This window comes from Geotrypetes seraphini, chromosome 7 (genome assembly GCF_902459505.1).
Source record: "Geotrypetes seraphini chromosome 7, aGeoSer1.1, whole genome shotgun sequence".
Taxonomy (NCBI): Eukaryota; Metazoa; Chordata; class Amphibia; order Gymnophiona; family Dermophiidae; genus Geotrypetes; species Geotrypetes seraphini.
The window spans coordinates 3,189,041-3,208,615 of NC_047090.1; the positions used below are offsets into that span (position 1 = coordinate 3,189,041).

Sequence of the window (19,575 nt, forward strand, 5' to 3'; positions counted from 1 at the left end):
GCACAGGAAGCATCAAAAAGAATGTCACCGCATAGTTAGAAGAGCAAAAAGAGAATATGAAGAGAGGCTAGCCAGGGAAGCACAAAATTTCAAACCGTTCTTCAGATATGTTAAGGGGAAGCAGCTGCAAGGGAGGAGATGGGACCGCTGGATGACAGAGATAGGAAAGGAGTGGTGAGGGAGGAAAAAGAAGTGGCGGATAGACTAAACATGTTCTTTTCGTCAGTATTTACAAAGGAGGTCACATCCAACATGCTGGAACCTGAAAAAATCTTCAAAGGAGATCAAGCAGAAAAATTAACATCCATGGAGGTAAGCCTCGAAGATGTACATAAGCAGATAGATAGACTAAAAACTGACAAATCTCCGGGCCCGGACAGAATCCACCCTAGGGTACTGAAAGAACTAAAGGGGGAAATAGCAGAACTACTACAGCAGGTTTGTAACCTATCCCTGAAAACAGGCATGATCCCGGAGGATTGGAAGATAGCTAATGTTAAGCCCATCTTCAAAAAGGGATCGAGAGGTGACCTGGGGAACTACAGACCGGTAAGTCTGACTTTGGTTCCGGGGAAGATGGCGGAAGCGCTGATAAAGGGCAGCATCAATGAGCATCTAGAAATGAATAAACTGATGAAAACAAGCCAACATGGCTTCTGCAAGGGAAGATCGGGCCTAACGAACTTGTTGCACTTCTTCGAAGGAATTAACAAACAAATGGACAAAGGGGTCCCCATAGACATCGTATACTTAGATTTCCAAAAAGCCTTTGACAAGGTACCCCATGAACGCCTACTACTGAAACTGAAGAACCATGGGGTGGAAGGAGACGTACATAGATGGATCAAAAATTGGCTGGCAGGTAGGAAGCAAAGGGTAGGAGTGAAGGGCCACTACTCGGACTGGAGGAGGGTCACGAGTGGTGTTCCGCAGGGGTCGGTACTTGGACCGCTGCTGTTCAAAGTATTTATAAATGACCTAGAAACAGGGACGAAGTGCGAAGTAATAAAATTTGCAGGCGACATCAAACTATTTAGTGGAGTTGGGACTAAAGAGGACTGTGAGGGTTTACAAAGGGACCTGGACAAACTAGAAGAGTGGGCGACGAGATGGCAGATGAAGTTTAATGTAGAGAAATGTAAAGTCTTGCATGTAGGAAACAGAAACCCGAGGTACAGTTATACGATGGGAGGGCTGGTAATGGGTGAAAGTATCCTAGAAAAGGACTTGGGGGTAATAGTGGATAAGACAATTGGCATAGTGCACAGTGGCCTCCAAGAAGGCGAATAGAATGTTAGGTATTATCAAGAAAGATATTACGACCAGAATGAAAGAAGTTATCCTGCCGTTGTATCGGGTGATGGTGTGCCCGCATCTGCAGTACTGCGTCCAGTATTGGTTGCCGTACCTTAAGAAGGATATGGCGATACTTGAGAGAGTCCAGAAAAGAGCGACACGATTGATAAAAGATATGGAAAACCTTTCATTTGCTGAAAGATTAGAGAAACTGGAACTCTTTTCCCTGGAGAAGTGGAGACTTAGAGGGGATATGATAGAGACTTACAAGATCATGAAGGGCATAGAGAAAGTGGAGAGACTTTTTTAAGTCTCACTGATATCTCTTTAGTCAATCCACAATACCAACGGAGTATTTGAATTGTTTACCCCTGCTATATTTTTTGACTTGGTATATTCAAAGGATCAGATGGAAACCACTGCCAGTCCAATATAACACATGCTACCCAATATTCAGCACTATTTAACTGGCCAGGAACAGCTCCTGGCCGGTTAAATAGTGTGTTTGACCAGCTAACCGCTAACATTCAGTGGGAGATAGCCAACTTTCTCCACTAAATATTAGTGGTTAGCGGCTAAAACTTGGCTGGCTATATTGTGTGATAGTTGCCAATTTTAAGTGTGCCCAGCGAAGTTTAGTGGCCAAAGGAGGCCGCCCAAATTGCTGGTCTATCTTCGGCCGCTGTAACTTAGGTGGCCAACACTTAAATCAAAGTAGCCATATAAGTTTCAGCTGGTCAAAAATAGATTGGATATTCAATGACAATCGCCAGAAACAACCCAGCATTAAATATCACGGCTCAGCACCGACCACATGAGTTAGCCAGCCTCCCTCCCACGGTCTCAATATCAGCCCCATGATATCTAATTTATATGTGAAAAGCAAGGAACAAATTTTGAGGATAATTTTCAAAGTCATTTACTTCGGTCAAATGGCTGACCTAAACTTACTTCTTCTGGCTGGCTAATAAAAGTAAGCTTGGACTTTTCTTCTGGATACTTTTGCCTGGACTGTGAAGAGATGTTCCCAGAGATGTGTTGAGGCTGGGGGAAGGAAATTGTTCTAATACATGGCAGTTTCTCAAGGACAAAGCTATTTTTCTTTTCTATGCCATCTTGTGAAATTACTCCATAAACCGACCCATTAGAACTCAAATGCTATTCTTAGTTTAACCCAACTGTACTATCTACTGTAAACCAGATGTGTGTGTCTATCTACATGAATATGTCTTGTCTGTCATGTCATGAATATTTCTTGTCTGTAACTCATTCTGGGCTCCTTTGGGAGGAAGGGCTAAAGAAATGAACAAATAAATAAATTGCATCGATTATTCATTCAATGGCAATCAGAAAACACATAATTGGTCTACAGTACTCCCCTGAAATTTGTGGGGGTTCCGTTCCAGGAAGCCCTAGAAATTTTGAAAGGCAGGAGAGGGCAGCTGGAGCGCCGGCGGGTAAAGAAAATCACTCGCGATCTGCTCCAATTGCCTCTTCCTGTAGTAAAGTCGGGCTACACCAATCAGGAGCTGCTTTGACACACAGCTCCTGATTGGTGTAGCCCGACTTTACTACAGGAAGAGGCGGTCGGAGCAGACCGCGAATGAGCGAGTCCGTGAACCGCAATTTTGCGGGGGAACACTGTATATTTATATATTTATTTTGATTTCTATCCCCTTGTCCCCAAAGAGCCCAGAACGGGTTACAGGTTTAACATACATAGTATATAGTTAACAGGTTACAATTTACACTAGAATAGCCATAATTTCAGTACATATTTCCGATACAAGTTTTTTCTAACTAGACACATATTTAGGGTCTAATAGTAATATACAGTTTACTGGTTATAATTTACCCTGGTTATTCTACAGTATAAGTTTTATCCTAATTGACAGACAGTGTATAGGTTGGATTTGCTATAGTTATAATACCAGATTTCCTTAGGTTACGCATAACGGGTTCTAGTACCAATGTACATGTGTAGTTTCAAAGCGAGATATAAATTTTTAAATAAATAAATACAAATATATGGATATCATCAGTGCACAAGTGGTTTCACAATGCACACATTTTTTTCTAATGAAGTCATGACTGAGGGAAGGAAGGGCATCATACAAGGATTTCATTTTGAAATCTCTGCACACTCTCTTTCCTGTGCATATAACATTGTTTCCCAGAGTCCTTGTTGGCTCTAGATTTGCAAGTTTCCTCATTGGATCTGCTGAGGTTTTGCCTGTTGCTCGAAATGGCGACAACTTTGTTCTGTAGCGACCAAATAAGGTTTTTTTGCTTTGTTCTAGTTGGTGATGCAGTATCTTTATTCTGGAGGCACAGAGTCGCTGCTCATTAAAAACTATGAAATAATGGAGGTAAGACATAAGCAAATTTTTGAAAGGTGACAGGGGAGAAGTCTAGCGCATGAGTCAGTAAGTGAATTTGGGATGTGTCTACTTCATTCTTTTATAAAATCACTCTTTAATATTCATATGTTGCTTCTCTCAAAGATCATATCTTCTTATAATAGAAAAAATATGCTCAGAGACATAGAGGCAAAAACAAGGGGCGAACCCCAAGAATATCACCTCACCACCAAATCATTGCATATTAAATATATTTCAATTGATATCAAAATTTTCAATATGTTGTGTTCCCATAGTCTATCACATTCTCATGGAGTCAAAAATTCCAAAATAACAAACTTATCTTAAATTGCAGGTTCCGACTTGGTCTGTTTCGATCCTGGTATGTTTCAAACCAATTAGTAGATTCTAAAAGTTTTTTCTGTGGTGTTGTCTCAAAAAGTATTCAAAATCATTTAAAGATGTTGCCGACAGGTTAACTTCCTCCACCAGTTTTTTTGCCGTTGAAAAATGGTGGAGGAAGTTAACCTGTCGGCAACATCTTTAAATGATTTTGAGTACTTTTTGACACCACCACCTCAGAAAAAACTTTTAGAATCTACTAATTGACACAAAAGAGACAAGGGGAACTGCAAGCAATCAATGCCTGGATGAGACGATGGTGCGAAGAGGAAGGCTTTGACTTCGTGGGCAACTGGACAGCGTTCTGGGGAAAAAGCAAGCACTACAGAAAAGTTGGACTGCACCTCAACAAGGAAGGAATAAGAGTACTAGCAGGCAACATGAAGAGGGCCATAGAGAAGGCTTTAAACTAAAGGACAGGGGAAAGCCGACAGTTGACCACCAGTCTATGGCCCGGGTGACAGGATGCCCCGTAGAAGGAATTGCGGACAACTACTCAGACACGGGAGGGGTCGACCACAAAGCAAATGAGGAAGACAACACAGCAGCAGAAAAGGATACCCTGGAAGAAACAGTAGATACTGCTAAGCTTAAAAAGTCCAAGAAGGTAACACAAAGGGAACTCAAATGTATGTATACGAATGCTAGAAGTTTGGGAAACAAAATGGGAGAGTTAGAAGCAATAACAAAAAATGACGAACTGGAAATCATTGGCATAACAGAAATATGGTGGAATGATGAAAACAAATGGGACACAATACTACAGGGATACAAACTGTACAGAAAAGATAGAGTGGGGCAGAAAGGTGGAGGTATTGCCCTATATGTTCAGGAAGGATTAAAATCCGTGTAAGAGACTATGGCGGAAGAGAAAGAGAAGCTGGAATCCCTCTGGATCAGAATTCCCAGACCCAACGATGCTGACATAAAGATTGGCCTTTACTACCGACTGCCGGGACAGAGGAAGGAGACAGACTTGGAAATGATGGAAGAAATTAAACAAGAATGTAAGACAGGTAATGTCATAATCTTGGGGGATTTCAATTTCCCGGGAATAGACTGGGACTGGGAACCTCTAACTGTGGCAAGGAGGCAAAGTTCCTGGAAGTGCTAGGGGACTGCTTCCTGGAACAGATGGTAGGAGAGCCAACGAGAGGAAACGTCACCTTGGACTTGGTCCTAAATGGCATTATGGGTCCGGCAAAGGAAGTAGAAGTCACAGTCCCGCTGGGGACGAGCGATCACAACATGATCAACTTCAAACTTGATGTCAGGAAAGGGAAACATACCAAAACCTCAACCACGACTTTAAACTTTAAAAAGGGAAGATATGACAGCATGAGAGTCATGGTGAAAAAACGGATCAAGAAAAAGATGGGCAAAGTCATAACGGTGGAACAGGCATGGTCCCTACTGAAAAATACTATCACGGAAGCTCAAAGCCTCTACATTCCGCGGATGTCCAAAGTAAAGAAAACCAAAGGCAAAAGAGAGCCGGCGTGGCTTACCAAACAGGTGAAGTAAGCCATAAATGAAAAGAAGGACTCCTTCAAGACGTGGAAACGCACGAAAACATCCGAAGCTTGGAACAAACATAGAGATGATCAGAAAAAATGTCACAAGGCGGTGAGGGTTGCCAAAAAGGTCTACGAGGAGAAAATAGCGCAAGAAGCCAAAAATTTCAAGCCCTTTTTTAGATACGTAAAAGGGAAAAAACCCGCATGGGAGGCGGTGGTACTGCTGGACGACCTGGGAGGAAAAGGGTGCATCAAGGATGACAAACAAATTGCAGACAGACTGAATTCCTTCTTTGCTTCTGTCTTTACAAAGGAAGACACCGCAGCAATACATGACATAGTGAAAGTGTTCAAGGGAGTCGTATAGGACAGCCTCACCACAGTAGAAGTGGACTTGGACCAGATTTACCACCAGATCGACAAACTTAAAAGTGATAAATCTCCTGGACCGGACGGAATTCATCCGAGTCCCCTAAAAGAACTGAAATTTGAAATCGGAGAACTATTGCAAAAACTTGCCAACCTGTCAATCAAAACAGGACAGATACCAGACTGGAAGATAGCGAACGTCAAGCCGATATTTAAAAAAGGATCGAGAGGAGTGCCAGGCAACTACAGACCTGTAAGTCTCACGTCTATCCCTGGAAAGATGGTTGAGGCATTGATCAAAGATAGCATAGTCCGGCACCTAGACACACATGACCTGATGAGAGCCAGTCAACATGGCTTCAGGAAAGGGAAATCATGTTTGACGAACCTACTTCAATTTTTTGAGACAGTGAACAGACAAATTGATAGTGGAGAACCGGTGGATATTGTATACTTGGACTTTCAGAAAGCGTTCGACAAGGTTCGACATGCAAGACTTCTCAGGAAATTACAAGGCCATGGAATAGAGGGAGATATACTAAGATGGATAGGCAAATGGCTAGAGAACAGAAAATAGAGAGTGGGCATAAATGGGAAGTTCTCAGAATGGGAAAAAGTGACTAGCGGTGTACCCCAGGGCTCAGTTCTTGGACCCATCTTATTTTATATTTTCATAAATGACCTGGAAGAAGGAACATCCAGTGAAATCATCAAGTTTGCAGACGACACAAAGCTATGCTGGGCAATCAGATCGCAGGACAGCAAGGAACTCCAGAGCGACTTGAATCAATTGGAGAAGTGGGCAGATAAATGGCAGATGAATTTTAATGTGGAAAAATGCAAAGTGATGCATTTAGGCAGAAAAAATAAAGATCACAAGTATAGTATGTCAGGTGTAACTCTGGGAAAGACCGAACAGGAAAAGGACCTGGGTGTACTGATAGATAGGACCCTGAAACCGTTGGCGCAATGTGTGGCGGCGGCGGCAAAGAAAGCAAATAGAATGCTAGGCATGATAAAGAAGGGAATTATGAGTAGATCAGAGAAAGTTATAATACCGCTCTACAGAGCCATGGTCAGACCGCACCTGGAATACTGCATCCAGCATTGGTCTCCATACCTAAAGGATATAAAACTGCTAGAGAAGGTGCAGAGACGAGCAACGAAGCTAGTGAAAGGTATGGAGAACCTGGACTACGAGGATCGACTTAGGAGACTGGGGTTGTTCTCCCTTGAAGAGGAGACTGCGAGGGGATCTGATCGAGACTTTCAAAATACTGAAAGGATTCGACAAAATGGAGCAGGGAAAGCAGTTATTTACAATGTCCAGTATGACACGGACAAGAGGACATAGACTGAAGCTGAGGGGGTTCAGGTCCAGGACGAATATCGGGAAGTTCTGTTTTACGCAGCGAGTGGTGGACATCTGGAATGCTCCCCCAGAGGAAGTAATTGCAGAATCCACCGTTCTAGGATTTAAGGGTAAACTAGATGCACATCTCCTTAAGAGTGGCCTAGAGTGATACGGGTAAGGGTAAATTAGATGTGCATCTCCCTTGAGAAGCATACAGTGATATGGGGACTAACACTATGCCAGGGTATACCTGGCGGGGCCTCCGCGTGTGCGGATCACCGGACCTGATGGACCCAGGGTCTGATCCGGAGATGGCAATTCTTATGTTCTTATGTTCCCTAATGCAGGATCGAAACGGACCATATTGGAACCTGCAATTTAAGATAAGTTTGTTATTTTTGAATTTCTGACTCCATGAAAATGTGATAGACTGTGGAAACACAACATATTGAAAATTTTGATATCAATTGAAATATATTTAATATGCAATGATTGGATGGTGAGGTGATATTCTTGGGGTTCGCCCCTTGTTTTTGCCTCTACATCTGAGCATATTTTTTCTATTATAAGTTGATATGATCTTTGAGAGAAGCAACATCTGAATATTAGAGTGATTTTATATCAGATTTCTCATATCTTCTTTAATCACTCATACTATATAGAGTACCAAGTCTGGGGTCCCTCTTATTTATTTATTTGACTGAATCTACTTCATTCTTTTGGCAGGGATGAAGAAAGAGTGGGAGAAATAATGTTTTTTAATGAATGGGAATTCAGGAATTGTTACTACTAACATTATGATTTTCACTACTATTGAAATATTACCCCACATTTTATATGTACTGAAATTTGCTTATATTCACAAGTTTCTTAATGCTATATTATTATTATTATTATTATTATTGTAACCTGGGCCCTAGAGGGGTCTGTTCTCAGTCTCTGTCCTATCACCCTGTACCATTACTGCAGAACTGGGCACACAAAACAAGTGGATGAGATAGGGTGCAGGTCAGGGCCAGAGGAAATTCCAGTGGTGGTGTTTCTCTCCCCCTCCCCCCCCCCCCCCCCACCAGCACTCAATTCTTCTCATTCTCTCTTCCAACAAAAGGATCACTTGTATACCTATCTTTATAAAAATTCTCCAGCTTTACTGAGGGTAGAAAAATTAACCACAGACCAGTGGCTGAGACTCAGTGGGCCCTAGCAGGAGGACCATGATGAGCCCCCCTGCCTCCATGTGCAAACCTGCTTCCCTGGGTCTGCCAGCTCTTCCCTCTCCCCACCCACACGCCCAGTTGCTTTCCTGTCTATCAGGTCCTCCAGATGCTAAAGAAGCAGAGACAGCGCTAAAGGCTGCCTCTCTGGCCAGCAGGGTCTTTCTCTGCTACTTTCCACTGCTCTGATAGAACTTCTGTGAATGGGATTCAGCAGAGGAAAGGCCCGGCTGGCCAGAGAAACAGCTATTAGCGCTGTCTCTGCCACTGTAACATTTGGAGCACCTGGTGGGTGGGTGGAAAAGCAGCTGGAACTGGGTGGGGTGGGGGAGATGTGCTGGACCTGGCAGAAGAAAGGAAGGGAAGGTACAGCTGCAGGTTCTTCCTACCATTGGATGGATCTGGGCATTTTGCCAGGCTTGTGTGGCAGAAGAACAAATTTCACTGAGTTAGGAATGAGACGGTTGACACTCCCCTCAAATTATATTGCTTTCCCTTCCCATTTGGCAGAATAACTATAGCTGTACTCCTCGTCACTACATTGAGTGCACTTTCCCCTCTTTCAGGCTTTTTCCTGGACCAGTTCCTTCATTGCCTGTCCTCTCATTAACACCTCCTCTGCTGGTAGGTTGCTTCCCTGCCAGGCACTCCTGAGATTCTTGGCCCTCAGCTACTCTACTCCATAGAAAGTGCTTGGAAAAGTAGAGAGGAACCATGTAAGTCTAGCACAGCAATTTGCAGGCTGAGAATGAATTGCTGTTGCCTGTGAAGAAAAGGACTGAAGCAATAATCAGAGGGCTCTTTTCTGCCAGCTTCCTTTGAGCCATGGTTACCATATTTAGTAACGGACACATGGCCCCACCCCATTCTGCCCCAGCCCTACTTTGTTCCACCTCCAGCCCCGCCTTGTTCTACCCTCGGCTCCGTCCCCCCTCCGTCTTCCTCACCACATCAACCCCCGGGCCGTGTCTGGAGGGCCTCAAGCATTCGCGAATTCATGCAACATTATCTGCACATGCTCAGAGACCCTTCAGACATGGCTGGAGCTCATTAGAGCTTTCCAAAACCCAGGCAAACTGCCAGGTTATAGAAAGTCAGTCTGAGTTATCTTAAAAACTGTCAGATTTTCCCGGATGTCTGGTAACCCTACTTTGAGCCCCTGACACAGCTCATGTGTGGGCAAAACACAGCCTGTGTCAGGTCTTCTGTGTATTGTGTCTCTTCCATAGAATAAAATTTTTTTGGCTCATCCTGGTCTGCTTTCTGTTGCCATTGTTTTGGATTTTGCCTGCCTTGTTACTTTTTTGGGCCAATAGAGCACCCGTGGCAGTAACTAACATATTGAATATCCCGCAGTACTTGCCTCTCCTGGGACAGACTAGGATGAAAATCTCAGCAAGGCTCAAAATCCCTCGCATTTCTTTCTTTTAAAAAAAAAAATACTTTCTCCGTTGACACAATAACACAAAGGCATGATTGAAATGGCAAACTGGGAGATTGGAGAAGAAAATTCTCTCATTCTATAACTGCAGAGGCTTAGACTTATTTTATCTTCAGTTGGTCCAGGAATATCCCAAAGTTCATTAAGTGGCAGATATTATACATGTAAAACCACAAACCATGCACCATACACTACACCATACACCCTTCTTCTACAAAACCGCGCTAGCAGTTTTTAGCGCAGAGAGCTGCGCTGAATGGCCTGCGCTGCTCCCGACGCTCATTAAGTTCCTATGAGTGGCGGGAGCAACGTGGGCCATTCAGTGCATCTCCCCGCGCTAAAAACTGCTATTGCAGTTTCGTAGAAGAGGGGTTAAATCATAAGAACGCTTAAAGCCATTTTCTTCTGTGCTCAGAGCTGTGAGACCGTTGAGAGAGCAAAAAGCCTGCTGTTAAACGGCTCTTTTCCCAATCATTGCATAATTGATCTTCTATACTTGACTATTATTCAACCGATATATTACTCAAATTGTATAAACCACCATGCACTTAACTCGTAGAGAAGAAAGTTGAATCTTCCTCTAACGCAGGGGTCTCAAAGTCCCTCCTTGAGGGCCGCAATCCAGTCGGGCTTTCAGTTCACTCCAGAGTCCTCTTTAAATGTGCCTGTTTAGCTTTCAGGTTCCTACATGGCATCCTCCCTCCCGTTATCCCACTCTTCTGGAACTCCTCTAACCCTAATTCCACTAGATCCTCCCAAAAACTGAAACTATCATTCCCCTCTGCAAAAGGTATATTCCGCATAGGAAAACTAGGAACATCCCTCCCCTTTAGAACCACAGAACTCTGGAACAACCTCACATCCCCGCTCAGAATTTCAAGCTCCCTCCAATCCTTCCGCAAACACCTGAAAACTTGGCTCTTTTCAAAAATCTAACACCTCCCGCTCTTTGGTACCCTGTCCCTCTTTATCTTCCTAGCTCCTTTCCTTTAACCCTTCATTGTAGCTCCTTTTCAATCTAACCCTGTAAACCGTGCCGAGCTCTACGCTTGTGGAGAAGGCATGGTATACAAACCTAAGGTTTAGTTTAGTTTAGGATTTCCCCAATGAATATGCATAAGATCTATGCGCATGCACTGCTTTGAATGCCTATTCATTGGGGAAATCCTGAAAACCCGACTAGATGGCGGCCCTCAAGGAGGGACTTTGAGACCCCTGCTCTAACAGGTCCTGACGCGTTTCGCCAACGGCTGCTTCAGAGAACCCTGTCTTTTTTTGAAGTGTTGGAAGAATTGAAGCTGAGACTTCGTGAGCAGAGTCCTTTCAAGATCAAGAGGGGTTCTCTGAAGCAGCCGTTGGCGAAACGCGTCAGGACCTGTTAGAGGAAGATTCAACTTTTTTCTCTACAAATTAAGTGCATGGTGGTTTATACAATTTGCTGGCGTTAGCGTCTAGCGCGCAGGAGCCCTTAGTGTCTGGTGCATGGTTTATGGTTTTACTCGAAGGGGCTTTTGCACCACATGTTTCACGAAACCATTTTCCCAAACATTCTTTTTGAAATATACTCGTACATGACCAAATCATAAATAACTAACATAAACAGTTGCACAATGGTAGTAAAGATCACATCCATATATGTTGTAAAACTCTCTGTCCAAGTATCGATAACTCTGTATTTATAGTTGTTGATGGCACTTTAAAATTTCTATGTGGATTTGCTTTCCAAAAAAAAGTTAAATTACAAGTATCGGAAGCCTTGGACATTTTACTAGAGCTGTACTTAATAGCATGTTTTACTATTCGGATGAATATGAATAATGAAAAATAATATTTGGCCGAATATGAATACCAATTATGAATAATGGGCATTGTGCTTTAACATAACAAATAATAAAAAAAAGCAACATGAAACTTTTCCATTCTATGGGATAAAGAGGCCAACTGATGTTCCCACCAAAATTCAAATTTGTGACCAACGGACTTTCTTGTCTCATTTACCTCAGACATCAACCAATTGGGTTTGAGGACCTACTACTATATATAAAGACAAACTGCAGACCTCGCAGCATACCTTGAAGAAAGCCACAGCATGATGGCTGAAACGTCAGTTTTTACCTGACAAGACGCAGCGAAACCCGGAAACCAGCTACAAGCATGGTGCCAGCTGCGGAAACCCTGAGAGATCAGAGATCTAGTGTTTGTTTCAGCAGGATTTAGCACAGAAGAGCCCTGGATTATTCATATTTGAATTTAAATCACTATTCGGCCAAATACAAATAATGTATTTGAGGCTCTGTCTGGGGCTGAATCAAATACAATTATTCAGGACAGCCCCAGTTTATACCCCTGCACCCGATCGTCCCACAAGCAGTCATTTTCTTGCATATCCAGTACTAACAGTCATGTGATTTTTCTGTCTTTTAGCTTTTGTCTGCTGCAAAGTTTTTCCATCTCGAAGCTTTACAACGTCACTGTGAGATCATCTGTGCGAAAAGTATTACAACTGAGAACTGTGTTGACATTTACAATCATGCCAGGGTAAAAGAATAACAATTGCCGAACATATCGAAAATTTATGAGGGCAAAATATATATGTGTTACAACTTGAGTTGTTCATTTGCGTTCTCTGCTTTTCTCCATCATCACTGAACAGGGACCATCTATAAATGTGAAAATGTACAGCGCTGCGTGGACCTTTCAGTGCTATATAAGTGATAAGTAGTAGTAGAGGGCAATTTTCAAAACCATATACATGAATGAAGAGTAATAAGCGGGGGGGGGGGGGGCTGAATATCACCATTATCTTTATTTAAAATGTGCATAATACTCATGCCAACAATACTGTTTGTTCATTGCAATTTATAAAGTAACAATCATAACAGATACACATACAACATAAAATATAAAACATATGACAAATAGCAAAACAATATAAATCTAATTATTATCAAGCATGATAATTTGCTTTCAATATATCTATATAGTTTACCTATATATAATCTCCAGATCTGCCCTTGAGTTGAACTAACTGCTAGTGACCACTTTTTTGGTTTTCTTGGTATGATATAGGAATGGTTTGCTGTTGCCTTCCTCTAAGACACGGAAGATTAAAGGGGGGGGGGGATATTTTATAAATGGCGCTGAAACTTAGGTGCCCTATTGACACCTAAGTTAATTGAGAAACACCATTTATAACAGTAAAAAATGGTAAAAATAAAGCACCTGCCATCATCTAAATTAAATGTATACACCCTGGATAGAATAGTAATCTTAATTCTGTATACATACTTTTAAGGACACCTCAGCCCCACCACTCCACCGCTGTAATGATTTGCTACTGCGGGAAGATTTATGTGGTGCCTCATCATTGGCTGTCCATTATATTATGCTTTATTGTATTTTTTAGCATGTTTTAGCATCTTTCTCATAACTAAATAGGAGTCGGAAGACAACGGCAGCCTCGGGAGTCCCTTGATATAGCACTTTTTTAGTGCGAAACATGTCGGGGCTGACTCCCAGGTTTGGCTGAGATAAGTACTATTTTTACACAATTGGGATATTTATTATAAAAACATTTTTACAATTGAAGAAACAGTTTGAATATTTTTGAAACATGCTAAAAAATACAATAAAGCATAATATAATGGACAGCCAATGATGAGGCACCACATAAATCTTCCCGCAGTAGCAAATCATTACAGTGGTGGAGTGGTGGGGCTGAGGTGTCCTTAAAAGTATGTATACAGAATTAAGATTACTATTCTATCCAGGGTATATACATTTAAAGCTATATCGATTCTTACACTGGATATAAGCATTAAGTAATTAACATAGCCAGTTTTTTGAGTCATCTAAATTAAAGGCATCAGAATTACGCCTATGTAGGCACTTCACTGGCATTTAATGCCACTATGAGCGTGGCTAATGTCGGAAGTGGCATTAAACACAATAAAGCGCCTATATAGGCACAATTCATGGCATAGATAGGCCCTGAAAACTCTGGTCTACATTTCCGGCGCCTAAGTTAAGTGTAAAACGTCGTTTAAAAGTCCTTTTAAAAGACTTTTCAAGGTGCCTGCCAGCACCTTAAAAGAAGGCACTGGAATCACGCCTACAGAGGCGTTTTATGACACCTAACACCACTGTTGGCATGGCTAATGCCAGAAATGGCGTTAGGTGCCATAAAGCACCTCCATAGGCGTAATTAATGTCAAAGGTCTACGTTTCCGGCACCTACCTTTCCCAAAGGCACGGTTCTCTAAATTTGCACCGTCATGTGATTGACCTGTGATCGGCGGCCAATTTTAAGGCAGCTGCCGTTTAAGGAAGCCGGGCCTAAGGGCCAGATTCTACAACAGCCTCCGAAAGTTAGGCGGTGGTAGCACCCCCTATTGCAGCCTAATTGAATTGCTTTGCCTTTAATGAACACAACAATTGGTCTTGTCGTTTGAAAGCAATTGAAACGTCATTTTCAAAGAAAGACGGCACCTCTACAAATGGTGCTGGATCCGTGACTTCTGGCACCTATGGTTAAATTAGGTGTGGTCAACGCCAGAAGTGGCCCGAGGCGTCGGTAGGCACGATTCTCATCACAGAGAGGCACTGGAAATGTAGGCCTTGAAAACGCTGGTCAACATTTACGGTGCCTATCTGTGACATGGCCACAGTTCTCTAAATTAAACTTCAATATTTATGTCCCTAATATAGAACTCTGTATTAAACCCCTGTTTAGGTTTTTAAGGAAACCTCAGCCCCACCACTCCACAGCTATAGCTAATTTTGACAGCGGGAAGAATTACACGGTTCTCATCTTAGCATTTTTTTGGCTACTTCAGCTTGTCTGCGGTGTTCTTTGCTCACATGTTTAAAGACAATAGACTGTTTTCAGTCCAATTCTTTATATGTGAGGTTGCAAACCATTGAACCCCTGAGGAAGGCGTGTTCACCGAAACACGGACCGTGTAGGGTCCGGTTGGATTTTTATCACTGTATTTTTTATCATTGTACTTTTTTAATTGAATTTTCAAGGTTTTATATGTCAGTGTTTAATAAATTATCTCCAGAACATCTGTATCCACAGTTTTTGTTTTCATCACCGGCTTCCACTTACATCTATTTATTTTATATTCTAATGTTCTTTAGTGTTATTAAATATTGTTCATAAGTTCTACTCAAACTCTGTTTGTAACCATTTTATAGGATTTAAGCCACTTATCTTTATTCTAACATGACTCGGGGAAACATGTCGAGTCATCTCTCCCGAATCATGTTAGCATAAAGATCCTATAAAACGGTTACAAACAGAGTTTGAGTAGAACTTATGAACAATATTTAATAACACTAAAGAACATTAGAATATAAAATAAATAGATGTAAGTGGAAGCCGGTGATGAAAACAAAAACTGTGGATACAGATGTTCTGGAGATAATTTATTAAACACTGACATATAAAACCTTGAAAATTCAATTAAAAAAGTACAATGATAAAAAATACAGTGATAAAAATCCAACCGGACCCTACACGGTCCGTGTTTCGGCGAACACGCCTTCCTCAGGGGTCCAATGGTTTGCAACCTCACATATAAAGAATTGGACTGAAAACAGTCTATTGTCTTTAAACATGTGAGCAAAGAACACCGCAGACAAGCTGAAGTAGCAAAAAAATGCTAAGATGAGAACCGTGTAATTCTTCCCGCTGTCAAAATTAGCTATAGCTGTGGAGTGGTGGGGCTGAGGTTTCCTTAAAAACCTAAACAGGGGTTTAATACAGAGTTCAATATTAGGGACATAAATATTTAAGTTTGATTACAAATTGTTCCGAATTGAATCGGGGAAATTTACCACATTTACATCAGCGGGCACAGTTCTCTAAATGGCACTATCGCGTGATTTACACGCGATCGGTGCTGCTTTTGTGGGCAGCTATCGATCACAGCGCCGTTTATAGAATCTGGATCAATGGGTCCCTGTTCTATCCCATCCTCACATGCTGATTAGCGCCATCATGCCCACTCTACACTCCCTAACGGGCCTCCTTCCAAGAAAATTAAAAATATTTTTTTAGTGTGCAGCATGCATGCAAATTGGCTATTTTACCACGGGCTGGTAAATAGCTTTTATAATGTGTGATTAGCATGCACTAGCACTTACTGTAATTTAATAAAAGAACCTTCCCTCCCCTTGTCATATGAAGCGATAATATGTGGTACACTACGTCATGTTAAACCTTCTTTAGATAAATTTAAAAGTCGCCTTTTCATGATATTGACAGGAATAGGAGTTCAGCTGATTACCCATAATTGTTAAAATTATGATAGGATTAATTTTACTATTTGGCGGGTAACTGTGTGTACCACGTACAAGTATGAAAAGATGATGGCAGAACGTTTTGGGAATAATAAGACTTTTAAAGAGGTATGGAGTCCATTGACTAATTTTATTGTATTATAATTAAAGTCATGGTTTCTTTCTTTTTTTCATTACATTCTTTGCACATCCAGGGAGGGTGGGAAATATAGTTTAAAAAGTTTACTTATTTCATTATAATATTGAAATTATTTAATATGTATTATTGTTCAAATAATAAGTTTAGAAGAGGAGAAATGATTGTTAATGTAATAATTATATAGTTAATAGTGTGTTTTTTTGTGCTGTTTTTATGATATATCAATTGTATTACACTATTGAAGTTTGAAAATCAATAAAGATTTACAAAAAAAAGAACCCTAGGTGCAGTGGCTTAGCGACGGCAGGAGGCACCCAGGGCAGTGGTAACAAAAAACTCTTAATTAAACATACAAGGACAAATTATATACAGACTTACAGAAAACAAGAGCAAAGAGAGAAGAACTGCAAAATTTCAGAGAAAGGCAGCATTGAGGGGTAACATAATCGGATGCGGAAGAGAAGAAAGAGCAGAATGCTTAAATAAGTGAAAAAGGGAGTTTTTAATAATGATATCAGCGACAGAGGCCCTCTCTTACTAAGGTGAACTAATCGATTTAGCGCATGCTAAACACTAACTCGTGCGTGTTAATCTATGGACGCATTAGTGTTTAGTATGCGCTAATTGGTTATCTTACCTTAGTAAAAGAGGGGGATAAGAGTTTAATTTTCAAAAGCATCTTTGTAAAGAAGTTTTCAGTGAGATTTTAAACCGGTCTAACACAGATTCTTCTCTAATATATCCAGGGAGTGAGCTCCATAACTGTGGTGCGACTACCGATAAAAATCTCTGCCCGGGAGACAGAAGAGTAATCTTTATTTTTTTTATTTCACTTTTGTAGATTCTTGGAGTCAACGAGCTATCTTCCTATTGTGAGGGCTACTTTCTAAAAAGTATGATGCTCCTCATTGACACTGAAGCCTTTAAGCAACTGCTGTATGACAAGAATGGTGAAACGACAGGTCAAGATGTCTTGAAGGACTTACAGAGGACGTTGGCAGCAAGGGTTCAATCAATTCATTTGTCTTCCTCAAAAGGGTCCATTGTGTAAAATAAAACCCGACTTTACAGTATTTCCTTTTCCTGCAGTTGCTTGAATGAAGATACTGTTTTCCTCCCATAGGTCGGAAGTCTCACATTGTCAACTGGAAGGATTAACAGTAGGGCTAAACCAGTTCTCATTCATGAAACGACTAGGCATTTGCTCCAAGAATCACTATTTGGTTCTTATTTTGAAGACGTTAATGATAAAAGACAGAAAACGTACCAATGAACAAGACCTCTGCTATCAAACAGCAGAGCACAGTGCAGTTAAACTGAATTAATGACTTAAGTCTATCAGACACCTTTTAAGAGCTGTATTATCTCATCCCCCTCTGTAGTATACAAACCGTATGATTCTTGAATTGTTTAGCAGGTTTGATCTGAGGTGAAGAAATGGTACCATGTTTACAACAATACAGGAACATGTCTGGCAGATTTTTATGAATGGGATCTTTTTCATTTAGGTTAGCTTAATATTTCCACACCTGCATTCAATGATCTGTTTAATCGGTTTGATTTATATTGTTTACCAATTCTACGTAATTCATCAACAATGTTGTCAAGCTTTCTCTTGCTTTTTTTTTTAAAGAAAACTAGTATAAACTGCCTTAATGGCTATGGTTATGCCAACAGGTGCCATTGATATTTACTGATCGTTGAAGAGAGAGTCAAAAAAATTGGCATGCTCAATAGAAACTTGATGTTAACAGAAAGAAACCTGCATTTGCATGGTACCCGTCAAATCCAATGTTTGTGTGCCATTTTGCCAAGAAAACCCAGTGTTACTTGTCCAGATCATCATCATTCACTGAGCTAAAATGAGATTGTTTCCAAAGAAATGTTTGTTATTGTAGGAACTGATGTTTTCAGTTTTAATTACATCACAGAACTCCTACCAGAGCATTGCACCATCCTGGTAATATAAGCCATACAATAATTTACTATAAGAATGAGGCTTTTCTTTGATTCTTTTTTTATTATTATTTTAATACATGCAACATAGAAGGATAGACCACTGTAATAAGAAACAACATAGGTTTCCTAACCTAAAGGTTAATTGTTAGCTCTGTTCATTTCTTTGTGCATTGCTGTTAAGAGAAACTTAAGTGCCACAGTTCTTTCTGACAACTGATGGGCCATACCTTTGCATGCATTATTTGACGTGATGCAGTAGAAAACATTAGAGAATGTTTACATTTTGGGTGACAAAATTATACTGGTGTATATATTTATATTATTTTTTTCTTACCAGCATGTCACTTTTGAAACTATGCCCCAAAACATAGGTTATTAGAAGCTTTAATTTCAAGTGCAAAGTAACCCTGGGACACTGTCAGAATATCAATGTCAGGTGCTGTCTGTTTCATGCTTTTCCGAATGCTCAGGCCATTCATGTTTTGCAGTATCAACATTATATAAAGCTGTTTTATAGCTTTGGTCTGCAAATTCTCTCTGTGCTCTGGGTCATTTTGAAGTCTAGGTTGTGTGTGTGTTAACAAATCACTTATTACTGCCTAAGAAGTCTACTGCTTGAGCTCCAGAGCCACAGCATGGTAGCTGAACAATGAAATTGTCCAGTTTGGATATGTCATACGACATTGTCAGGGCCTTTTAACTGATAGTGACTTACTTATCTGTGAATGTGGACTATCTAGAGAAGAGAGGCCCACAGGTTGTGCTGATACAATAGCAGCCCTCAGAGGTGCCTGTTTTCTGATTTGGTGTGCTTTCTCAGGTTTGGAAATAAAAAGTAAATGGCAGTCTTTTTCTAAGGTATGTTACAGGGAAAATAATGCAGGTAGCACAAAGGAAAATTGGGAAGGATAACATTTGTGGGCCCTGTCCGAGTCAGTTTATAGTATGATTTATACATGAAGTTGTGTGTGGTACACCTTGAGACCGATTTTACTAAGCTTTTTTTCCCACATGAACAGGTAAAATAATTAAAGCCTTAGTAAATCAGACTCTTATTCAGTTACCCCCTAATTCTATAAACTTGTGTGACAATTTTACACGTAGCCTGCAATGTGGGCACAAGTTATATAATAGGGCCAGTTAAAAATGTAGCTTAATTTAATAATTTGTTGTTAATTGGCATTAACAACTAATTATTGTCTATAATTGATATTAATT

At 40.9% G+C, this 19,575-nt stretch overlaps 1 protein-coding gene across 1 annotated transcript in view; it reads left to right on the forward strand.

The window, feature by feature from the left end:
* The window catches only part of BTBD11 (BTB domain containing 11), a 352,073-nt gene extending 332,871 nt beyond the window's left edge, over positions 1-19,202 (forward strand). The window contains exons 15-17 of the mRNA XM_033953005.1: positions 3,597-3,665; positions 12,378-12,491; positions 17,240-19,202. Of these exons, the coding sequence (XP_033808896.1) occupies positions 3,597-3,665; positions 12,378-12,491; positions 17,240-17,449 (393 nt within the window). The 3' untranslated portion in view covers positions 17,450-19,202. The remainder of the gene's footprint in view (positions 1-3,596; positions 3,666-12,377; positions 12,492-17,239) is intronic.
* Positions 19,203-19,575: the final 373 nt, after the last annotated feature.